The 22,422-nt window shown below is 35.6% G+C and overlaps 4 protein-coding genes across 6 annotated transcripts; 2 read left to right on the top strand and 2 right to left on the bottom strand.

Moving 5' to 3' along the window:
- The first annotated feature begins 139 nt into the window (after positions 1 to 139).
- Positions 140 to 7,485, top strand: LOC127068191 (uncharacterized). The gene is made up of 13 exons (XM_051004005.1): positions 140 to 325; positions 389 to 515; positions 618 to 724; positions 3,403 to 3,576; positions 3,662 to 3,783; positions 3,855 to 4,005; positions 5,194 to 5,614; positions 5,825 to 5,982; positions 6,066 to 6,192; positions 6,285 to 6,391; positions 6,467 to 6,640; positions 6,772 to 6,926; positions 7,059 to 7,485. The coding sequence occupies exons 1-13, from the start codon at positions 140 to 142 to the stop codon at positions 7,288 to 7,290; spliced, it is 2,241 nt and encodes a 746-aa protein (XP_050859962.1). The 3' UTR covers positions 7,291 to 7,485.
- Positions 7,486 to 7,496: 11 nt separating this feature from the next.
- LOC127068113 (protein LSM14 homolog A) lies at positions 7,497 to 15,393 on the bottom strand. 2 transcript variants are annotated; one of them, XM_051003850.1, is made up of 7 exons: positions 15,164 to 15,393; positions 13,611 to 13,765; positions 13,280 to 13,475; positions 12,060 to 12,273; positions 11,624 to 11,908; positions 11,202 to 11,381; positions 7,497 to 11,113 (listed from the first exon to the last, which is right to left on the bottom strand). In XM_051003850.1, exons 1-7 carry the CDS (start codon positions 15,282 to 15,284, stop codon positions 10,804 to 10,806), a joined length of 1,461 nt encoding a protein of 486 aa, XP_050859807.1. In that variant the 5' UTR covers positions 15,285 to 15,393; the 3' UTR covers positions 7,497 to 10,803. The 2 variants fall into 2 exon arrangements, with proteins under 2 accessions (XP_050859807.1, XP_050859806.1); XM_051003849.1 differs by having other exon boundaries at positions 13,175 to 13,475.
- A 695-nt stretch (positions 15,394 to 16,088) lies between these two features.
- LOC127068126 (cytochrome c1, heme protein, mitochondrial) lies at positions 16,089 to 19,093 on the top strand. Its single transcript, XM_051003874.1, has 8 exons — positions 16,089 to 16,245; positions 16,786 to 16,833; positions 17,080 to 17,228; positions 17,302 to 17,434; positions 17,516 to 17,680; positions 17,756 to 17,869; positions 17,996 to 18,130; positions 18,211 to 19,093. Exons 1-8 carry the CDS (start codon positions 16,174 to 16,176, stop codon positions 18,313 to 18,315), a joined length of 921 nt encoding a protein of 306 aa, XP_050859831.1. The 5' UTR covers positions 16,089 to 16,173; the 3' UTR covers positions 18,316 to 19,093.
- A 172-nt stretch (positions 19,094 to 19,265) lies between these two features.
- On the bottom strand, positions 19,266 to 21,973 carry LOC127068137 (ubiquitin-conjugating enzyme E2 variant 2). 2 transcript variants are annotated; one of them, XR_007782837.1, is made up of 5 exons: positions 21,710 to 21,973; positions 21,078 to 21,220; positions 20,858 to 20,983; positions 20,443 to 20,763; positions 19,266 to 20,354 (listed from the first exon to the last, which is right to left on the bottom strand). XR_007782837.1 is itself a non-coding variant. In XM_051003891.1 (4 exons), exons 1-4 carry the CDS (start codon positions 21,732 to 21,734, stop codon positions 20,623 to 20,625), a joined length of 435 nt encoding a protein of 144 aa, XP_050859848.1. In that variant the 5' UTR covers positions 21,735 to 21,973; the 3' UTR covers positions 19,266 to 20,622. The 2 variants fall into 2 exon arrangements, 1 of the variants encoding a protein (XP_050859848.1); XM_051003891.1 differs by having other exon boundaries at positions 19,266 to 20,763.
- Positions 21,974 to 22,422: the final 449 nt, after the last annotated feature.

Consider the following 22,422-nt stretch of genomic DNA (forward strand, 5'->3'; position numbering starts at 1 on the left):
GATTTATTATTTTACTATCCGAATAAACGATATAAACTTTTGAAATATTGATTCTCTCTTGTGAAATCATAGAAAAATATTGTACTAATCAACTCCCACTCTCGCTCCTATCTTTAAGCACATCTATATAAGAAAGCAGATGGTACAAGAAATTTCAATAAGAGAGCGTTCTTCGTTCGGATTCGTACATTATTTTTCTTTTCGCTCGATCGTTAATTGCAACGTAAAGATGGATAAAATAAACGGTAAAACTGTTGCAATTACCGGTGGAAGTAGCGGTCTTGGATACAAATATGCCGAGGATTTGCTAAAGAATGGTGCCAAGGTAAGTTTTTAGAAAAATCTAATCTGTAAACATAATTCGATCGAAAATTCATTGAATTTTTAGAGTGTGGCCATTTTGGATCTGGCCAATTCGAAAGGTACCCAATCTGTGTCAACATTGGAAAAAGAATTCGGCAAAAATCGAGCCATCTTTATACCTTGCGACGTAACGAACGCTTCACAATTCGAAGGTAAATATTGAAAGCTGTTAAAATGAGCTCCCATTTTCATGCTAAAAATGTACAATAAAAGAAAACGGCAAATAATTAACGATTACTCATCGATCTTCGCAGAGGCAGTAAAGAAAGTCATCTGTACCTTCAATAACATTGATATATTTATCAACAATGCCGGAATTTTAGATGAATCTCGTTGGGAAGAAATGATCGACATTAACGTCGTAAGTTTCTTTCGATCTCAATGTTTTTCGGCTTGATTAGAAGAAAAAAAAAAAAAAGTTCTACTTCCAGAATGGTCTCGTTCGTGGAACCTTTCTTGTTCTGGATCACATGAGCAAACAAAATTGTGGCAAGGGTGGAACCATCGTAAATATTGCTTCTATCGTTGGCGTTTCTGACAAATTTATACCGGGCTTAGTTTATTCGGGAACTAAACACGCCGTCATTGGATTCAGTAGCGCTTTGAAGGTATACGGTATTAAGTTAATGAAATTGCGAAAGTATACATTTTCTTGCCATGCGAATTATAAATCGATCGATTAAACTTTTTTTCTCTTTATATATATTATATCTGGAAAGTTGTTCTCTTGTTCTAGCATCTAGAATACAAAACTGGTGTCCGTATATTGGTTATGTGCCCTGGTGTTACCGAAACAGATTTGTTCGGTGAGGACGGTAAGAGATTTACGAAAATAGTCGATAAAGACTGCATTCAAAAGATTTTCGACCGATATCCTAAGCAAACGTAAGCGTGATACTTTTTTCCTAAATCTTCTTTTTGTATAAAATTTGTGTTATAATGAAATTTTACGCATGTTTGGATAAAGGGTCGACAATGTCTCGCAAGCAATGGTGGATCTTATTCAAAAAGGCAAAAATGGAGCGATTTGGATCAGCGAGGGCGGGAAACCACCGTATCAGATCGAAATTCCTCATTACACGAAGCTTGTCGTACCAATTTAAAATGGACCAATATTATTATTAAAGAAATAATTAATTTTTTCCTCTCTTTTTCTTTCTCTTTTTTTTCTCCACCTATCTATCTGTCCATCCGTTTACTTATTTACCTATATATGTCTGTCAACAATTGTATTTTCTTTTTATAACGAGATGAAATAAATATCTCACGCGTTACGATTTATTCCGTAGAACGGAATAGAAGAACGTTTATATTCCTTTTATCAGAATTCATGAATGATTGTACGGCAATTAAACTAAACTTATACATAACGTGTTAGAAGATTGGCGTGTAGTAACAACGTAAGTGAAAAAAGACGTGTCGAAACGTGGCTCGTTAGAAAAAAAAAGAAAGATCGCGCACCTTAGAAAAAAAGAAAAACAAATACCCGATCTACAGCCACGGAGCGATCCGTGTCCTCAATTCAATACTTTTTTAATATTTTGCATCTCTTTACGAGAACGAAAAAAAAATATTTGCCGTATTAAAAGTACAATACGATCCGTTTCTTAATTCATAGTACGATTGCAAGGAAATTGATCAAGTTAATATTTTATTTGTTTTTCCTTTTCTTTTTTCCATTACGATTACAAGAAACATTGTAAAATCTTTGAAAAAAAAAAAATGAAGAACAAATGACGCGGTTAAAAGTCTTAGGATTTGATCTGTTATGATATTAAAAAAGAAAAAAACTCTAACACAAATCGATTACTTTCTTCTTTGCGAGCCTATCACGACAATCAAAGTTCAAAGGTCGAGAATCAAAGATTTGGTTCCTTCGAAAGAAACAATATCCACGAAATTCACTAGAATGGTCAATGAAAAGAGAAAATTCGGAGAAATCTACGAGTTACATAGAAATCAATCTCGCGGCTTTGCGATGGGATGGAATTGGATCATTCGTCTGGGGTCGAAGATCGTCGTAGGAAAGGCAAAAGAAGATGAAGATTCTTTCCTATCGGTCGAAAAGAGCTGACATGAGTTACATATTGAGAGAAGCGATGAAGAAGACGTGACTCGTCGTCGTTCGATCTCCGTCATCTTTTTATTCGCCCCTCATTCATCCTTCGCTTTTTACGATTTAATCGTAAGAAATAAAATTATTTATCAGTTTAACGTCAATCTCGAAACAAAATATTGCTCGGAGAATAAATATTGTTCGAGTTTTAAGTGATTAACGGTGGGACAAAAAATTTCGTTTCGAAAAACAGAAAATGCAAATAAAGGACAAACGAGCGATCGTAACGGGCTCAGCGAGCAACTTGGGCTTGGCTTTTAGCAGAGAATTGTTACGCAATGGTGTAACTGTGAGTAAATATTTTCTTATCGAACGACGTTTATTTACGTTTCTGGATAAAAAAAATTAGTTTTTCAATCAACTATTAAACTCGTAGTACTTCGGATTCAATTGCATTATTTGCGATTACGTAAACTTTATCAGTCGGTGTTGTGTGTGTGTATCATATATTTATAGTTGCGCTTTGTAAAGAGAAATATTATAAATAATATTTAGTTTAAATTTCTATTTGTAGAAAGTCCTCTTGATTGACAACCGCGAGAAGGAAGGGAAAGAGGCGATGGAGATATTAAACTTTGAATTTGGACGTAATCGCGCGATCTTTCTTTCCTGCGATGTGACGCGTAGCACCGATTTCAATGGTTGGTATAAATCGCATTTTATCTCTCATATTCGATGAATCAATAATTGTATAACAATTTTCGAAGAAAATAACAAGAGAGAGATCGTTTGCCGTAGTTACATTTAAGGATGCAATCAATATTCTTGGCGGTCTAGATATTTTAATCAACAACGCCAGCGTGATAAATGAGACTGACTTTGTAAAAGCTACAGACGTAAATGTGGTGAGTTCCTGTGTTCCTTTGATCGGCATTTCTCTTGATTATAAGTATAAACGTATGTGCACATTTGTTTTTTTGCAGACAGCTTTGATTCGTTCAACTTTACTGGGAATACAGCAAATGCGTCGAGATTCGGGTGGAAAAGGAGGCGTTGTCCTTAATGTCTCCTCGATCGCTGGTCTATGTGCTTTACCAAAACTTCCAGTTTACTCCACTACCAAACACGCCGTGGTGAATTTTAGCCGTTCCTTCGCCGTATGCATTTGCTCCTTTAATTTGCATTTTGCTCGATCATTTTTTTCCTCCTTTACGATGTACGCCCATTTTTTTTCTTATTTAGCAACCTTATCACTATCAGAGAACAAAGGTAAGAATCATAGTACTCTGTCCAGGCCTGACCGAGGCAAATCACGAAGATTTTCAAAGCAATCTTACGGATCCTCGAAAGTACCAACCCCAAAGGTGTGTATATCTCTTTGCGATTTTGATGATTTTTCACAGTTTCTTGACGATCGATTATTTTTCACGATCAGAGTCCAATCAGTTGCCCATGGACTGATCTATGCGATCAGATGCGCTCAAAATGGAAGTATATGGATAAGCGAGCAAGGTAAACCTGTTTATGAAGTTCAACTGTCCGATAGTTTACCGCAGAAGACGGATCAACCGGAGGAACAACAGAGTTAGATACTTGTAAAAAATATTTATGAGAAATAAAATGTTCTTTTTTCTACTTAAGAATCTAAGAAAATCTATAAATCAGTGTTAGATTTAAGGAAACGGATATATATTTTTTTCAAGTCGGCTATTGAGGACTATATACTATCTCACGATCCGATCGTGCCTCGTTACATTCTCCTTAACTCTTTATCGTTTTCGTACGATAACCTCATTGCTAATATCTTCAAGGACAGGTTAAAGAAGATTATCTTCTCTTTAATAAAAATTCAAAGTAGTACTACGTGGTCTATTACCTTTCGACAAATACTTCTTCGTCCGTTTCTTTTATTCTCCCATTTAATTTTCTAAAAACGTTTTCTAAGGTGATAACGAAAAAAAGAAAAATAACATAACGAATATCACTGTAATAATTTATTCGCGAATATTGACCTGAGTAAGATCCAACGAGAACCAACTCGAACCGGTCAACAATATCGCGGTTAAAAGGTCTAGCTTTTCATGCATTTTATCGTTTGTCCGTCCTTCGCGAGATGTGATTTGAAAAGAAAAAGAAAAAAAAAAAGAAAAAAGAAAGAAAAATGATACATTCTTTTTCTCGATAATGAACGGAGTGCGTACGACCGTTCATTATCTTTGCCTTCTGCCACACGACTCCTGTCCTATCGACGAACGTCGCGTCGAACATCGTTGGGTGCACCGTTCGTGCAATGTGCGCAATATATCGAAACATTGATATCGCGGTATAAAGGTAGATCGGTGATTTCTTGATAAGTAAAAAGTATTTCCACAACGACAAATAAAGCCAAACGAAAAACTAGCGAGTTCTAAAATAACCATGACCTTGATCTTATCGTTATCGTTGTTGAATTATTGTAGTTATGTAAAAAGTACAATGGTCGCATCGATAAAAATCGTCTTCTCTTTCTGAATTGGACATCAATAAGATTATCTCATTCATGAAATTATATCACTCGTTACGTTAGATATCATACGATTGTTTCTCGAAGAACGCGATTAACCATTTGATATATTGATTAACTTTTTATATACTCATCTAGAAGGAAAAAGAGCAAGATCTATAATGTTTACATAGTTTACTGTGCCGCGACTAAGGAAAGTAATCGTATTTCGACTACGATTGTCTCTTTATCGTCTCGCGGTTATCGCAATTAGGAAAAAACGTTACCATGACGGGAAAGTTCTCTCTCTTTCTTTCTCTCATTCTATTTTTTCTCTTTTATCACTTCTTTTTTTTTGTTAAGTAGCAGAGCTATCGACAAACAACGCGTTGCTTCGATTCCTTCGAAATCGGTCTTTCTGCCTTCTCTCTCTTGCATGCACCATGCGCGCGCGCATACACACGTTCCTTTTGACCAAGAAGCTGATCAAAGAGGAACCAGCCGTTCTCTTCCCTCTTCTTTCTCGAAACGAAGCGTGAAACGCCAAGTAGTAATAACGCGTCTCCGATTAATGTCATTCGATTCGTATAAATACCATTCGGAGAAAGCGTCGATCTCAGTTTGCTTCTTTGCGACCGCTACGTTCGTTCTGTCATCCTTTTTTCGATTCTTATCGGTTTATTTATTTCGAAAATCCAAAATGGAGATGATAGGTACGACAAATTTTCCTAATTTTTCCTCGAGGAAAGTCAGAAAAAAAATATTGAGAAAGAAACGATATAACGATTTCTAACGTTTGTTCATTTTCACCGCTAGCTCTCATGCAACGTCTTTCATTTATCCGATATAACAGAGAAGGAAAAAAGAAAAATTATTGACCGACTTATTAAGGAGGTAAAGAATCACGTTGATTATCTTTGTAGCGCCACGGATGAGCAGACGACGTTCCTCGGCCTCGGAAAGAGCCAAAGAATTGGAAGAAATCAATGGTTTCGTATCGGATAAAAATATTTTAATAACCGGCGGCGCCTCTGGTCTAGGTTACGCTTTCGTCAATCGCTTTTTAAAACATGGAACAAACGTAAGCGATCATCGATCGACATATTGATTTTACTACGATCAATGGTATTCGAACGAGATAGACGATTCTTTAATGTGTTATAGAAAATAACTATACTCGATATTGACGGAGAGACTGGTAAAAGGATTAGCTTGGGTATAGAGAAGTCGTACGGTGAAAACAAAGTATACTTCGTACAAAGTGACGTAACCAAACAAGAACAATTGATAGGTTTGTTCGATCAAAAGTATCTCAATTCGAGAACATAAAGAAGAAAAGAATATTTTTCATTTCTATATATTCTATGTTTGTTTATCTTACAGAGGCCTTCGAGGAAGCGTCAATATTAATGGGCGGCATTGACATAGTGATAAACAATGCTGGAATACTCGACGAACGACGTTGGGAACGTGAGATCGCCGTGAACATCGTAAGTGAAAAAAGATATCTTTTACGATCTGTAATGCATCGTTAAAGACGTTAAAAAGTTTTTTTTTGTTCTTAGACTGGAATGATCTCGACAGCGATGTTGGCTGTCAAATACATGAGCAAAGAGAACGGTGGACACGGTGGAATATTGGTGAACGTCAGTGAACGCATGAACGTCGGTAATACGGCTCAACTTCCAGTTTATGCAGCCACAAAACACGCGATCATAGGTCTTTCGCAATCTCTCGCAGTGAGTTCCATCGATCGATTACGATTAATCTTCTTGGCGCTGAACTTGAATTATATTCTTAATCGTTACGTAACGCGTAACGAAACCAATTATAATCATAACGATACGTAAAAGTTTCATTTACCTCTTAGGATCCTGATCACTACGAAAAAACAGGAATAAGCGTGATAACGTTGTGTCCTGGGTTAACAGAAACCGGACTCACCATCGACAGTCCGAACAAATTACTATCCAGAGTAATGAAAGCGGATTTTGTGAAGAACTTGGAACAGATCCCCATACAAACGTGAGTGTCGTCTCTATTTGCGATTATCTCTCTCTCTCTCTCTCTCTCTCTCTCTTCACCTCTAACGCGGATCTTCATATCCAAATTCCTCGATTTGTCCTATGATTGAAGACAAATTTGTTTAATCGACAGACCGTACGTCGTCGCTGAGGGACTACTGAACGTTCTACGTTTCGGTGAATCCGGTAGCATTTGGGTCATCGAGAGTGGCCGTCAACCTTACGAGATTTATGTACCAAATCCTCGTACTCTACGTCGACGTTATAAGAACAACATGACGTACGTCGAAACTAAAATTGGAAAAGGACGCACGATAACGAAAGTTTGCGACAGTGCTACGAGAACTAGCGTAATTTGTGCTTGATCGGAACACGAGTTATTTCTTTACCTTTAATTTTAAGTTTCCTAAGCGAATTGCATTTCGAAAGTAGGAAGAAAATGCTCTAACGATAAGAAGTAATTAATCTGTAAGCTGTATACGAGTATATCGTTATGTACAGCTACAGGTTAATAAAAAAAAAAGACAAAAGAAAGAGGTCGATTACTATTACAAAGATTATACACCGCGTATTATTTCATCATTTCAGTATTATTCATAGCATCGGGATTCACAATATCCGCTGTACAAAACAAAAACTTATCGTTGGAAAATCGCGTACATCGTGTAATAATATTTTCCCCATGCATAATGCAAGAAACTTAAAACATACTTTTTTTCTTCTTATCTGCCTAAGTTTATTATACACATGATTTGTGTTTTTCCTGTTTTTATTATTCTCTTTATACTTCGTTTGGCCGCATCGCCGATAGACTATGAAGGTTTACCTTTTTTTTATTATCATCTTTATCGTTATCATCATCATCATTATTATTATTTTATTATTATCATTACCAATATGTTATCATTACCATCATCATCATCATCATCATCATATATATATATATATATATATATATTTATATATACATATATATATATACATATACATATACATATACATATACATACATACATACATACACACACACACACGTATGTATAACTAAATCTTGGCTTACGTTATGTATACATTTGTATATATGCGTGGATCTCGGCAAGAGCCATAGAAAAATAACAGTCGCAAATAATACACATACTTTTTGCCTTTTCCGCATTATTACACCGTTATCCTTCTTTTCAGACTTGTCTTCCTCCTTCTCCTACTCGTTTTCCTCGTCTAAGGGGCATTTATCATCCAGCTTTTTTTCTAATTTTTTGTTAGTTTCACGACCATTCAAAGTGCAGCATCGTCGCACGGATATAAACAACGCGGACCGTATTCGAAATCGTAAAGACAAAGTTATATGATACACACACATGGTTCACAAAGTTCCTTCGATCGAATGAGATATTAATGAATTTCACTTGATTCTTAAATATTGAACATGTAAAATGTATGTAACCCAGATCGAGGAAAGAAGAAGAGCAAAATTTGTCGGTAAAAACTATCGAAAAGAAGAAAACAAAAAAGAAAAAAAAAGGAGAACGACGTTACCTACCTTTACTCTATCCTTAGCAATACCCCCAAACCGTTCACATACACACGACAAATATAATAAATCCATGCTGTTAATTAATGATGACGATATATCATCTAGTCTACTGGCGACAGGTTACATTCGTTTTCCTTCTTCTATACCTTCGATAATTTTCGCCCATCCTCCTCCTCCTCCTTTTTTTCCTTCTCATCCTGAATCTTTACGTTCGAGGAATCTTTTAACGAAGTTTTACGAATGAGAAGGTCAGCAGCAGACTCGACGTGCGTCATACAAGTATAAAGTATTCTTTTTTTTTTTTTTCGTTCATTTTAATTGTAAGTACTTTCTCGAATATCGCGTCGTTATATTTTTAATTCTTGCTGTTTCGTTTTGTTTCTTTCTTTCTTTTTTTTTTTTTTGCAAACACCGCTTTGAAATGGAAGAGTCGAGTGAAATGATGATTATGAAAGAGACCAAAGCCATGTATTTACCGAAATATTATTTTTTTCTATTTTTATAATATAGATCGATGAAACTCAAAATAGATGATAAAAAATTAAATGTTAGGCCACTTTTCTAATTACCGATAGTCGCAAAGTCGAAAAAATCTTTATCCTATGCACCAAAGTTAATTTTTCATGCAGAGCGATTCGTGTTTTGGTCTCTTCGCTGCGATTAGTGCACTCTTCACTGTTAAATGTGACTTGTACTTTCAATTTATAATCATCCCCTTAAAAGCTCGCCATCTTCTTATTGATCTCTTACGCACGGTACAACGAACAAACAATTCGTCGTATTCTTGTTTTTCTTTTTTTCTTTTACCAAGTGAACAACGATCGTCTACGAACGCGTTCGATGACGATTTCGTACATAGGACAGTATCGATTATACATATTTGCATTTCAAAGAGTTCACACGCATTATCGTAAGTTTTATACCTTCGAAAGAATCTTCCATTCGCTTAAAACTAAATATTGTTTGTTTGTTTTTTTTTTTCTTCTCCTTCTTCTGTTGTAGAAACTTCTAGTCGGTTATCTCGAAATTTCGTCTGCGTATTCAAAAAATAAAACACGCGATAATTTAGCTATAGTAATAACTCCATTCTCAGCGTCACACATTCTTTTACGATTGATAAGTACCAACGAATATACTCAGTTTCTTTATTACATCTTTCGAAAAGATATAGAGAAAATACACGTGCATAGAATATATATATATATAATTATATCCATTTACTGATATAATTATAAATACTATATATACATATATTCTCTCCATACTTATGATACTTCCGTCAAACGAATACAAAGCAACATAGCCCAGAAATAGCCATTACACGCGCGTCTACCTTTTTTTCATAAGATTTCTTTCTCATAAGAATATTTTTATTCCGAGACATCACCGAAACTGAGTATATTCTATCGGTGTTTATAACTAATGCAAATATAATTACCAGTATAATTTTTTTTTTTATCATTTTATTTTTTCTCTGCCACATCTTTATTGACCTATCTCGATCTACTAAACACTTATACGAAAAGACGTGATAATGATTACGATACGAAACGTATGGGAAAAATATTCAACTTGAAACGTCCCCGTAAAAGAATCGTAGGAAAAATGTTCTATAGAGAGAAAGAAATTCGCGTTTCGAATAAACTATAAACGAGTAGTTTTAAACTAGAACTTTTAATTTTTCGTCAATTTCCTCTCAATGCGATAAACCTGCCTGCGCTTTCAACGCCTCATATGAATTATATTATAAGATTATATTCAAAAGTAACGTCTCTGTTTTTCGCTCCGATGTCTGTTGGAGAAAAGAAAAAACTAAAAGCGCAAAGATCTTCTCTCGAGAACGCACACGAACAATAAGAATATTCGATTATATAAACGATTATCAATGGATGATTCTCGATAAGAGAGAGAGAGAGACAGACAGAGAGAGAGAGAGAGAGAGAGAGAGAGAGAGAGAGAGAGAGAGAGAGAAAGAGAGAGACAGGCAGACAGGGAGAAAGATAGAGAGAGTGTATGCGCGCACGCGCACGTGCGTGCGTATATCGTGATCATTATCCAAAGCTAGGGAGGAAAGAGAGAAAAAAAACATTTCTTCCCCATAGAGCAAACGTCTCCCCTACACCAAAAGAAAGTCTAGATGCGAGAGTTCTGTGCGCCAGCAGAGTCCCACGCGCGAGATTCTTCGCGACATTTCCTTCAACGACAATCTAAAATTCATCAGATTGCCAATCTTCCAAACTCATTTTCAGTTCGTATGGGCAGAGCATATACCGTAAAAGCCTTATAATCTAAAGAATACTTATACTTAATAGCGCGTTGTTCGTAGTGTGGCATTTTCCAGGCTTTACGCCGTTCCAGTTACAAGACGGTTGTTCTGCTGCGACTGATTGGTAGACTGTTCGTTGCTCGCACGAGCTTGACTACCAGGATTATTATTCTGTTGTTGATTGGGCTTGCGATTGACACCTCGAGTACCTCTGTATCCACCACGAAAACCGGACGTACCGATGTTGCCAGCACCTCTCCCGTACATTCCTCCCATTCCACGATTGTAGTAGCCACGGCCGCGAAAACCGCCACGTCTTGTCGAAGCCACGCCGAACGTCTCAGAGTTCAATTTCCTTTCTGTCCTCCAATCCGTACGCTGGAATCGTCTGTAAATACAATTTCTTCAATCGTTGACATCCAGAAACTTTTATTTATTAAACGATCAGAGAACTCGCATGCCAAACTTATACCAACCCTTTACTCCTCTCGACAGCCTCGCAGCTAATGTTATCGAAGAATGATTTCGATTTATCATAATGAACGACTTCCGGTTCTTCCTCGGGTTCTCCCTCGCCTGCTCCAGTTTCATTACCGCTATCATCTTTCTTCTCATTATCCGTACCACCGTCGATTTTGGTCTTCGCCAACTGAGATCTGAAATCATATTCCTTTATCAATACTTCTACACCATAATAATCGAAATAATCTATAATAATCGAAATAATGTGTATGCGATGCGTAAACAGGACACTTATACGTATACTCATGCCTGCATTAATATCGCATATAACTTAGTATCGCATGTTACACGTATTCCCACTTCTTTTTATGTACGAAGCGAAAAACGCCAAGTAAACATGCATGTATTTGGAAACTTAGTTGCACAGGGGATATACCTTAATTCCTCGAATTCCGTATTAGCTTGCTCGAAATCGTAATCGTTATCAAATTTGAGCGTGTTTTTAGATTTAGCTCCAGCATTACCAGGTTGATTGGCCCTAAAACCACCGCGTCCTCTACCTCGGCCACGTATATTTCCACGATTCATCCAACCACCACGATTTCCTCTGCCACCACCGGGGTGTCCACTTTGTCCTTGTATCGGGCCATCAGATTTCATGGCGTCTCTCTTCATATCGTTATATTGCGACATAGCATTGCTCGTCTTGCCTCCAACATGTCTGTATGGGGGAAAAAAGAAAAAAAGAAAAAAAAAGAAAAAAAAAAGAGAAGAGAAAATACTCAACGATTAGACGAGCTTGCCTTATTTATTTTTAAACGAATCTAGAGTAAAGTAACGAATTGTCAATGGCAATTAGTCAATCATCCTACCCTTCGTGATCACGGCGTGGAGGTTGAACGGTTCTAATGTTTGGCTTTTCGACGTGTTTACCAAGGCTACTTTGCTGTTGCTGCGGTTGTTGTTGTTGCTGCTGCTGTTGATGTCCTACTTGTATGCCCTGATCTATTGTAGGACTTTTTCTAGTCAATAATGAAGACGTTGGCGTTGTTGATCTCGATCCTCCGCTAATAAGATCCAGTACACCTATAGAAGAAGGATTAAGTTCTTTTCTTTGATGTACCTCATAAAGTATAACAAAAATTGTCAGGCCAACTTTATTATTTGTTATATATTATGAATTTATATTTCTCATTGTGTATTGTACTACAACCTTACTAATGTCATTGCATCTTCGATTAAAAGATTATTAGAATAATAGCCAAAACTACTTCAAATTTTAAACTGTTCTTGCTATTTCGTTACTCGACACAGCTTCATGCTTGTACGCTGCTCGGATAACAATTAATCGCATTGTTAAAGAAAAATAGGGAAATGCGGGTGCAACGATAGTTTATTTTCCTTCGAATTCAAAATATAATTCATCCGAGGAAAATATTGCAATTCGTTCGAATATCTCTATGCGTAATATATTAATATGATAAAATCATACATATTGAAGTATGCTTTTATTACTTTTCTGCTATACGAAAGATATTATAGATTAAGTCGATTAAAAAATTATAAACGTACAAGAAGGTTAAAGATACGTGTAAATTAATATGAAAGCACATATGTGCACACAGCAGAAAGCATTTGCATCTATACATTTGCACAATATTATAAAACATGTACTTATCGTAGTAAGAGAATCGTTCTAGCATAGAAAATATAGCATGTAGATACTTAGATCACTTGGGACAAACTCAATATACCGACAGAGAAAGTTAAGCGATGCGAATAGAATTCGGAATGAATCCAAGATGACATACAGTGCTTGCAATTACTAAGATTATTAAAAGAATTACAGATTATCTATTAAATGCAATCACTTTCAAATATATCCAAAATACATACAATGTAATGAAGTATGTAGCAAGCGTTTTTACCAAAAGGAAGCAGTAGGCATGCCATTGGCAAGGAAAAGATCATAGCAAAAACAGTTTACCATCTTCCAGAGATTGGTCTTTTGGTAATGGGTCGACATTGGCCGTCGATAGTGAGTTTGGGATAGAGATGGCATTGGGTTCAGCAGGGCCCAAGCTCAACTCACTTGGCTGTTTATTCAGTGGCCCGCGAGGATCTCTGGCAGTAGTCGGCATCCCCATTACTGGTCCCATAGCTCCCATGGTCATACCGTAAGGAGTTCCATATTGACCGCCCATAGGGCCCATTTGACCCATCATTGGATGAGCATAAGTCGGTTGCGGTTGATAAGATTGCTGTCCCATCGACGGTTGTACAGTCATCTAAGAATCAATCGTTTTAGATATTTTTAAAGCTAATACTTCACTGCGCGAACATACATTCTTTTAGTAGAATGTTTTGAAACGTGCCAGAAAAATATAGATCTTGACAGTAATACGCTACACTCGTACAATTACCTGGACGATAGCTGGATCATTTGGTATAGAGTTAACATTGTTTACAACTCTAATATCTTTTATGTCCGAACCACGAAATAGGATATATTCGTACACCTGATTTTGAGGAGCTACGGGTAGCTGAGTTTCTCGGTCTTCTGTTCCAAAGGAACGCACTGTTATAAAAATAAACAAGATTAGATTGTATACGACAATGAATATAACCTTACAAAAATATTGTCTCTTTATCTTCTGTATTTTCTGATTAAATATTTTATCGATTTTTTTAATGATGAAAAGATAATTGCGACATTGATTCTTATTATTTTTGACAAGAATAAAAAAAAAAAAAAAAAAAAATAATAAAATAAAATAAAATAAAAATAAAGTCTATGACAAAAAGGAATACTCTGAAAATTTGAATAAAATCTGAAATATGTTAAAATAACCTTGAACCTGTACATTTTCTCTATATTTGAGTTCAATGATGGATGCCTCACAGAGTCGAAAGCAAGGACATTGAAATATTGTAAACAAAGAACTAAGCTAGAGATATAAACCTTCTATACAATGACTCTGTGTATGTGTAAAAACAATTATTTGAAACATAAAGCAAATACTAGCTTTTAATATAATCTGTCGACATATCAGAAGGGCATACACTACGTTTGCTTTATTAATTTCTGTTAATGGATAATATTTGTAATCTCGTATAATTTCACAAAAGAGAACAATAATGGATCAAATTTAACGCAATTCAAGGTATGATTTCATTCTTTGAAAGTTTAAAGTGATAAATAATAAAAATTGCATTTATATGTACATACCATTATACATACATACATACATAATATATATATATATATATATATATATATATATGTATATATGTGCATTCACATACTTGTGCGCGCGCGCACACACACACCATGGCACGCAGGCGCGCGCGCGCAGCAGACACACACACACGCGCAGAGAGAGAGAGACAGATAAACGATACATTAAATAATATTTGTATAATCAAGTTTTAAAAGATTTAAATGTAACGTATCGTTATAAAGCTGATTGTTCGTTTGACCTCCATAAAACGAAATGATTCGAAATGATGCCTTTATTGTTTGTATCTACAGAGTTCATAATAGTATACCGAAAAGCAATGAAGTCTCGTATATACCGTATATATGTAAAATATTATAAAGTAAAATGAAGCCTGATATATATTGGAAATAATTCGAAGACATAGATTAATCGAGAAACGTATAAATCACCCGTTACAAGAGTAGCGTTGGGAGGGTGACCCCGGTTGTTTTGCATTTGATCTACCGGACAAATCGAAACCTCGTATGATATTTTGAAGCATTTTCCAATTTAACAAATCTAAAGGAACGCTCGAGCGTTGACTTAAGATGAATTGAAAGGAAAAGAAGAAGAGAAAGGCAAGGGAGAGGGAGCAAGAGAAACAGAAGGAGAGAGAAAAGCGAGAGAAGAGGGTAAAAAGATATAGGAGGGAAAGAACCGGGAAATGGAGAAGCGGCAAAAGTAGGTTCGGTATCCATCTTGATTTTCGTACTCACCATTAGCAAGAGCGATTGTACATTCTTGCGGATCTACGGTAAATAGGCGACCCTCGTAACGAATATCCGCCTTCGATATTAAACTTATCTTTGAGCCAAGCTCCGGCATTCCTCCGCTCATCTTGATGCGTTTTCTTCGGTACGGTGATCGATGCGATATTCTACGATTCACATTACCATCTGACGAACGTAGCAGCTGACACCAATGGTCGACGGCGAACTGCCAAGTCTGCCAACAGATAGGCGCATGCGTCGCGCCCTCTCCCTTGATTATCTTCAAATATCGTAACTAGCTAGGTGGGCATCTAAAAAGAATTTCCGTTTCGTCTGTAATATCAATATTCTTTTAGAAATTAATTGCAATTACGCAATTACGATTTTAGATTTTCCAACTGCACGCTCTAATATGTTATTAATCGATATACCATATTTACTTTGTTACTCTAATAATCGAAAAAATTATTTAAACGAGTCAACTATCAAGGAAATAAGTTTTTCGATGTAATCGAAATATTTTCTATTTTACTTTCACGCCCGTTTCGATCACGATTATATAAAAAAAAAAAAGAAAGAAAAAGAAAGAAAAAAAAGGAAGATGATTTTTGTTATATTTTTTGATTACGACGACGATGACTGTAATCAATGATAGATTTTTAATGATACTTTTCGAGTTTCGACGAAATCATATAGATAACAATCAGTTGATGATATTCAAATGATTTAGAATTTGATAAAGTGCCATAAAGCGGGAAATTTAACAGTAGTGAATATTTGTATCTCGATATCAATAATCGCGTATAAAAGTTTTTATTATCGAAATTAAATCTTTCCAACATAGGAAATTAGGATTTAATTTAAGTGAAAGTTTAAACTACTGCGTGCGATGCAACAGTATTCAACCTTTAGATAAGATATTTTAATCCTCTTCACCGAACTAAAAAATTTGTCTGCGTGGTTTCTTCAGTTGCTTCATTGACTAACGTCTTTTGCACATAGTACCTCTGGCCAAGATGGCGGCTACGTTAGGACGAATTTGTAAATCTGGTCTTTTAAAACCGAATTATGGAACTTTGGTCGGTCAGGTAAGAAAAATTGAAATAACGATTGACCGCGATTAAATACGTTTATTTGAGCAATAAGTAATATATTTATGCTTCATTATTGGTCTTATATACGATTGACATAATTGACCAAGTCTCTAGAAGTTTACTCGAACTGTACTACTTGTCGACTGCTATGACATTTTTATTCTTAATATTTAATCTCGAAGGCACCTTTCTTATTAATGCCACACAAGTGTATCGTGTTTTAGAAAGAGACACGTAAATTTCAAAAGTTTTAAAAGACATTTTAATACATGTTATGTAATAGTAATCTGCAGAGAAAATCATGATGCTGCCATCATTAAACATGTGTGAAAATTGTACAAATATAAAGTATAATTTGCAAAATATAATCGCGCGTTAAATAGTCTATAATGCGTATGTTAAAGCTACCTGTAAAGGATAACAATCTTGTTATAAGTAATGATATAACAATAAGGTATAGCATCCGTATAATTTTATTTCCATTGTGTAATTTAATCATGCGATAAATCTTAAGAATTCGTTATGATTTTACAGACCAATAATTTCTCCACTACAAAAGAATGGTCCAGAGGTCGAAAATTGGTAGGTGTTTATGAATTTATCGATAGGAGTTGTCCCTCTTACCTTGATCCCTTCCCTGTGACAACAATCTTCAACTTCTTAAAAACTATATATTTTTATAGTAAGTTATAATATTTTTCATTAAGTAATAAATCTTATATTTAATTTATATTTTTTACTAGAGAATATTTGTTAAATTATAATTTATTTGCCCTCATATATACGCGTATCAAGTTGACAACTTTATACTTATCTTTTTATTTGCAGTTAGTAACGTGCTTAGGAATAACGGCTGGAGGTATTGGCGCTTTAATTTATGCTTTGGATAGTTCTGTAAAAGCCGGCGATCTAGCGGCTCATCCTGCAAGATATAAATGGGATTTTTATGGAATGTTTAATTCGTTAGATCATGCGAGGTATGCATCCGCGTGTTAAATATATAATAAGTTTACAAAATGAGTGATTTGATCGTATTTTTTTAAATTTCAGTGTGCGACGAGGATGGGAAGTGTACAAAAACGTATGTTCCGCTTGTCATAGTTTGCAGTATGTAGCATATCGTCATCTAGTCGGCGTTAGTCATACAGAGAAAGAGGCGAAAGCTCTTGCTGCTGAGATACAGGTGATCATACGGAAAAAGATCTTCCATCGAAGACACAACTCATTGACAATTTATATACTTTATCGCTTGATCTTTAAACAGGTGAAAGATGGTCCTGACGCCACTGGAGAATACTTTATGCGTCCAGGAAAATTATCAGACTATGTTCCAAGTCCATATCCAAATGAGGAAGCTGCTAGAGCGGCTAACAATGGTGCCTTACCACCTGATCTTTCATTGGTACTCAATGCTAGGCACGATGGAGAGGTAACTTCTTTCTCTCTCCTCTTTCACGCATATATAACATTGCAACGGATTTATCAAATAAATCTATTTTTGCAGAATTATATATTCTCTCTGTTGACCGGATATTGTGATCCACCAGCTGGAATTAAACTGCAAGAAGGTCAATACTTTAATCCATATTTCTTAGGTGGTGCTATTGGTATGGGACAGGTAATTTATTATTTCGAAACGCAGTAACGCCACCGTGTGTGATACCGCATTGCACGTACCGCGTTTCCCGCAATTCATTGACTCATTGTCTGTCGTACTTGTATGCAAATAACGAAATATGCGTAGGTCGTTTACGACGAAGTCTTGGAGTTTGAAGATGGTACTCCTGCCACCGCTTCTCAGATAGCTAAAGATATCACCACATTCCTTATGTGGACATCTAATCATGAATACGACGATAGAAAAAAATATACTATCAAGGTATAAATTGTTCCCTTTACGTTTAAATCTAAAGATTATATAATGTATAAGTGATGTAATTGATGTTAATATTTTTTCAGACCATTGGATTAGGCATCTTTCTCATAAGTGGCATCATTTACCTAAAGAGGCACACATGGACTACTGTTAAAAATACAAAACTACTTTTCGTCCCTAAGAAGTAGTGTAATTATTTCGAAATAAATCCGTTGAAGCTTCAGCTTAAAGAAATTGTCTTGGCGATGTTAGCATCAAGGGATGTAATGTAGTTTTATAAATTAATTAATATAACCGGACATTTCTAGCACTTTTCAGACTCGGAAGCTGCCAATATAGCATTTGATGCATGTTCGATTCATTATAAATATCAAGTCAATAAACTTGTGCATTGTACATAAATATGCAAACAATGTTATCATCGGCCGACATAAATAAATTGTTAAAAGTAATAAAGTTTGCTTGTAGTTTATAATCATGTCCGAACGTCTCACATAAAGTAATTTGATTATATCACGTTTGAGAATTACAAGCGTGTCGACACATTTAGTAGGAAAACATTGATACGTACAATAATCGAGAGATAATTTTTCTAAAGAAATGTTTTTATTTTTAAGCTTCATTTTATCGACATAGAGTAATAATTATTTAATATGAATTAGATTACACCATTACATTAACAATAGTGTAATACTGAAATACAAAGCTGATCAGAGGTATGTATAGTATTTCAGGTAGTTAAAGTTTCATAACATTAGATAATAATAATAATTGTTCAAATACCTTCGTAATTCATACTTTGGTCTAATTGAGTATAGTCTAAATGCAATAACAGAGTATACACATAATGCAAATCAAAGGTGAGAAATCATGTAATTATTATATTATACTGCAAATAATTTATACGATCATAGTTTTCTATCAGTGAGATTAAACACGAAAATAAAAACTAAAAAAAAAAAAAAACCGTACTCTTGCATATTTAGTTCGATAAAAGGGGAATAAAACGATACAACTCATTCAAGTATCTAAATTAAATTTGAGAAAGCAAACTTGTCAACTTTGACAATAAGGACTTTTATACTCTTGAACTTTGGATCAGTATTGAATTTAAAATATAATATTCATAGTACATCAATTATGAAGCTTATAACATAAATATGTATTTATTAAGCATGTACACATTTTCTAAATGGATTACCAAATTTAAATATAATCGGAATATACATAGTCGTGTCGCATTTATACTGGAATGAAAAGGTAAATGAAAATGTAAGTTGCAATGCTTCATAGATCAATGTACTCCTGCCGGGTGCAACGCATATACCTTATATGTTACCCTACCCTCTACTTTGAATCAAATTACGACCTTTTATATTTCTGTTATGATCACCTTACGTTGTTTATTTATTAGACGACGTGTGATCCAAATAGTATGACATATCCTTTTGTATAAAGTAAGAGGCCGTATTTGGACGATGTCTCAATAAACGGACGTCAAATGTCCAATTTTATTCTGTTTATACAAGATTCTTGACAAATTAATTTCAATAATCTAACTTTTGTTAGATTTTTCTTAAATTAGATAGAATTTATCTACGTTTAGAGAAAACTCGATTCAACTTCTTGCCGTTTAGTCATATCAAAGCGATTATACTCCGATGACGATTTTGTTCCATGAACCGCTTTAACGTATCCGAATTACAAATTCGAGCTACCTACGCGTTACCAATTTTTTAATCGGTTTATCAAAATTTACATGGGCTTAGAAATTTTCGTGGCGATCCGCCTCTATAATAATTGAGACAACTCCATGAAATCATAATTTTAAAATCATAAAAGATGGCACTTATCTATAAACAGAAATATTAGTTGGCTTGTATTAGAGGCTACTTTTTGTTTCTTTTCCTTTCTTTCCTTATTCTCTTTTTCTTTTTTCTTTTTTTTTTTTTTCTTTTTTTCTTTTATTCTTTTTCTTTTTCATTTAAAAAACTTCAAAGGCATAAATTGTTCTTACTGATTATTATTTTTATTAGACAATCGGTGTATCCAGTTTAAGGTTCAAAATATTTGTTGTGTGACTTTTACTTCTTTATATCATAATAGCTTGAAAAGTTGGAATAATACGTCTTGCAAGCACATACCTCATAAGCATCTCAGAAACAGTAAGCGGTAATAATCTCTTAAGACGAGAAACATTACGGCTATCGCGCAACAGTTTTATTACCTAAAATTACAAATAACTTTTTACATTAGAAACATGCGAATGGTTAAACACGACCTAAAATTTAAAGGACAAACAGCTCTCGGCTTACCTAAACACAAAATTCATATCCAACTTTTCAAGCTATTATCACCTTTCTTTCGTAAAGGCGTTACATCTTAGCATAAATTTCCATCGGGCACCATTTTAGTATTATTCGGTACCTTTATTATTATATCTCGCCTCGTGCTACCATAAAAAGGAAGAAATGATAAATTTATGTGTGGTTAGGCTAAAAAGTACTGCCCTCTGGTGGCTGAGAAAGTTTCATATTTTCTTTGAGCGTCATCAAACGACGAAGCTCTTGTAGAACTGTCTTGATTGTGTATTCCCTTTGCCATTTTGCAAGTACCGGTACACTGCGATTATCGACCTTTGAGCAAATTACAATACAGATTTTATATATCAAAGTTACAAAATGACGGTAACAATGCCATAAAGAGAGAGGAAAAAAGATAAATACTTACAGCTCCGGTAGTGCTATTGATACAATTCATATTGATTCTGCTTAAAAATCTTACATTGGGCGCATCGTCTGGATATCTCTGACCGCAATCAATTTTCAAACTATACATTCTATTTTCGTACGGCGTCTAGAAAAAGATACATTGAAATGCGCTAACAACTGCACCCTATTAGACTTAAGATCGTCCTATATAAAAGTATCATCAAACGCACGACACTTACTCTGGGTGGTCCGATTATCATCCCGGTCCAATGTGTAAGAGTCATGTCGTCGTCATTTTCTAATCCCCAACTAATTGTACCGTCCCCTACACCTTTCTGACCCTGTTCTAATTCCTCCAGCAAGCGAAAGTTTCGTGGAACAACTGCGAGAAACATCAACTTAGAGAAACATCTATCATGCCAAAGGTTGAAATAATGGAAATCGGATTTGGTGCGCGATACAGGTTATGGCTCAGAGTATTAGGCATGCCGTAATCTTTCGATCGTCTTTCAAGTTTTCCGATTAAGCCGATCGGAAAAATGGGAGAGAATGAAGCGGCCGATATCGTCCGAGAGACACGAAAGTCGATACGAAAGTTGAAAAAGGACGAGGAGACGCAGGCTCTCAAGATAAATTGATAAGTCGGAAACATGACGGGTCCCTAATTTAAAGGAAAGAACGGATCAACGTGTCTGGGTTGCGTCTGGGTTGCGTCCAGCTTACGAAAGGAGAAAAGAAAAGATAGGAAGGGGAAAGGAAAGGAAAGGGAAGGAAAGAGATTTGCAAAGGTGAAGATCGTCGAGGGAAACGACGACAAAAGGATTAAATCCATACCGACTAAGAAGCAAAGAAGAGTGGAAAAAATACTCACCTACACCGGTAGTGGGTACCGCCATATTTCTTATTTCTGCGAAGCACTGTATTTTTTCTTAAAGGAACAACAAGTTTAACGCCGGCCAATGCCGCGAGTCAATCCCCTTTCAACGTACGCGTATCAACTCGAGTATCAGCGGACTTTTCATTACCCAACTGGATGCGAATAAAATAAAATCTTAAGTTTCAAGTGCAATTCACTTTGCGAACATTCAGCCAACCTCCGCGAGGTTGTCTATTTCCACGAACTTTTCAGGCTCTAGAAAGGCTTCCTGCCTCGAGAAATTCGACATCCAGCCGAATGTTCCGTTTGCTCACCGGTGTCGCTCTTTCCAAAACTCTTTCAACTTTCAAACCGTGTCTCGGCTTCGATCGAATCGCCATTTCGATCGAACATTTTTTCACCGGTAAGAAAAACGCAAAACGAGAAAACGGACTCGATTCGATAGATTACTCGAAAAACAATCATCTTACGGACGATTCGAACGATCAACATGGCCGTCTCTTTTCTTCTCGTCTTCGTTCTACGAAAGAGAGAGGGATTTTCAAAAAGTTTCGACGAACGTTCTAGATAGATCCGTCTGTCCGGAGATCAAGTACACGATCGAAACGAAACATTGCCTTTGTTTCGAGAGATAAAGGCGAACATTTGGGGGATCGATAGAGAGAAAGAGGAGAAAGAAGGGCACCGGGTTCGACTACGTACGTTGC

Source organism: Vespula vulgaris, chromosome 12 (genome assembly GCF_905475345.1).
Source record: "Vespula vulgaris chromosome 12, iyVesVulg1.1, whole genome shotgun sequence".
Lineage (NCBI taxonomy): Eukaryota > Metazoa > Arthropoda > Insecta > Hymenoptera > Vespidae > Vespula > Vespula vulgaris.

Coding starts and splice junctions, on each gene's coding strand:
- LOC127068191 (XM_051004005.1), top strand. CDS start 140: ATGGTACAAGAAATTTCAATAAGAGAGCGTTCTTCGTTCGGATTCGTA. Junction 326..388: donor TGCTAAAGAATGGTGCCAAG/GTAAGTTTTTAG, acceptor TTGAATTTTTAG/AGTGTGGCCATTTTGGATCT. Junction 4,006..5,193: donor AACCGGAGGAACAACAGAGT/TAGATACTTGTA, acceptor ACGTTACCATGA/CGGGAAAGTTCTCTCTCTTT.
- LOC127068137 (XM_051003891.1), bottom strand. CDS start 21,734: ATGGCGGTACCCACTACCGGTGTAG. Junction 21,221..21,709: donor GGTACCCACTACCGGTGTAG/GTGAGTATTTTT, acceptor TGTTTCTCGCAG/TTGTTCCACGAAACTTTCGC. Junction 20,984..21,077: donor TGATAATCGGACCACCCAGA/GTAAGTGTCGTG, acceptor ATCTTTTTCTAG/ACGCCGTACGAAAATAGAAT.
- LOC127068113 (XM_051003849.1), bottom strand. CDS start 15,284: ATGAGCGGAGGAATGCCGGAGCTTGGCTCAAAGATAAGTTTAATATCG. Junction 13,766..15,163: donor TACAATCGCTCTTGCTAATG/GTGAGTACGAAA, acceptor TTTTTATAACAG/TGCGTTCCTTTGGAACAGAA. Junction 11,382..11,623: donor ACGGAATTCGAGGAATTAAG/GTATATCCCCTG, acceptor ATATGATTTCAG/ATCTCAGTTGGCGAAGACCA.
- LOC127068126 (XM_051003874.1), top strand. CDS start 16,174: ATGGCGGCTACGTTAGGACGAATTTGTAAATCTGGTCTTTTAAAACCG. Junction 17,681..17,755: donor ATGCTAGGCACGATGGAGAG/GTAACTTCTTTC, acceptor CTATTTTTGCAG/AATTATATATTCTCTCTGTT. Junction 18,131..18,210: donor GAAAAAAATATACTATCAAG/GTATAAATTGTT, acceptor ATATTTTTTCAG/ACCATTGGATTAGGCATCTT.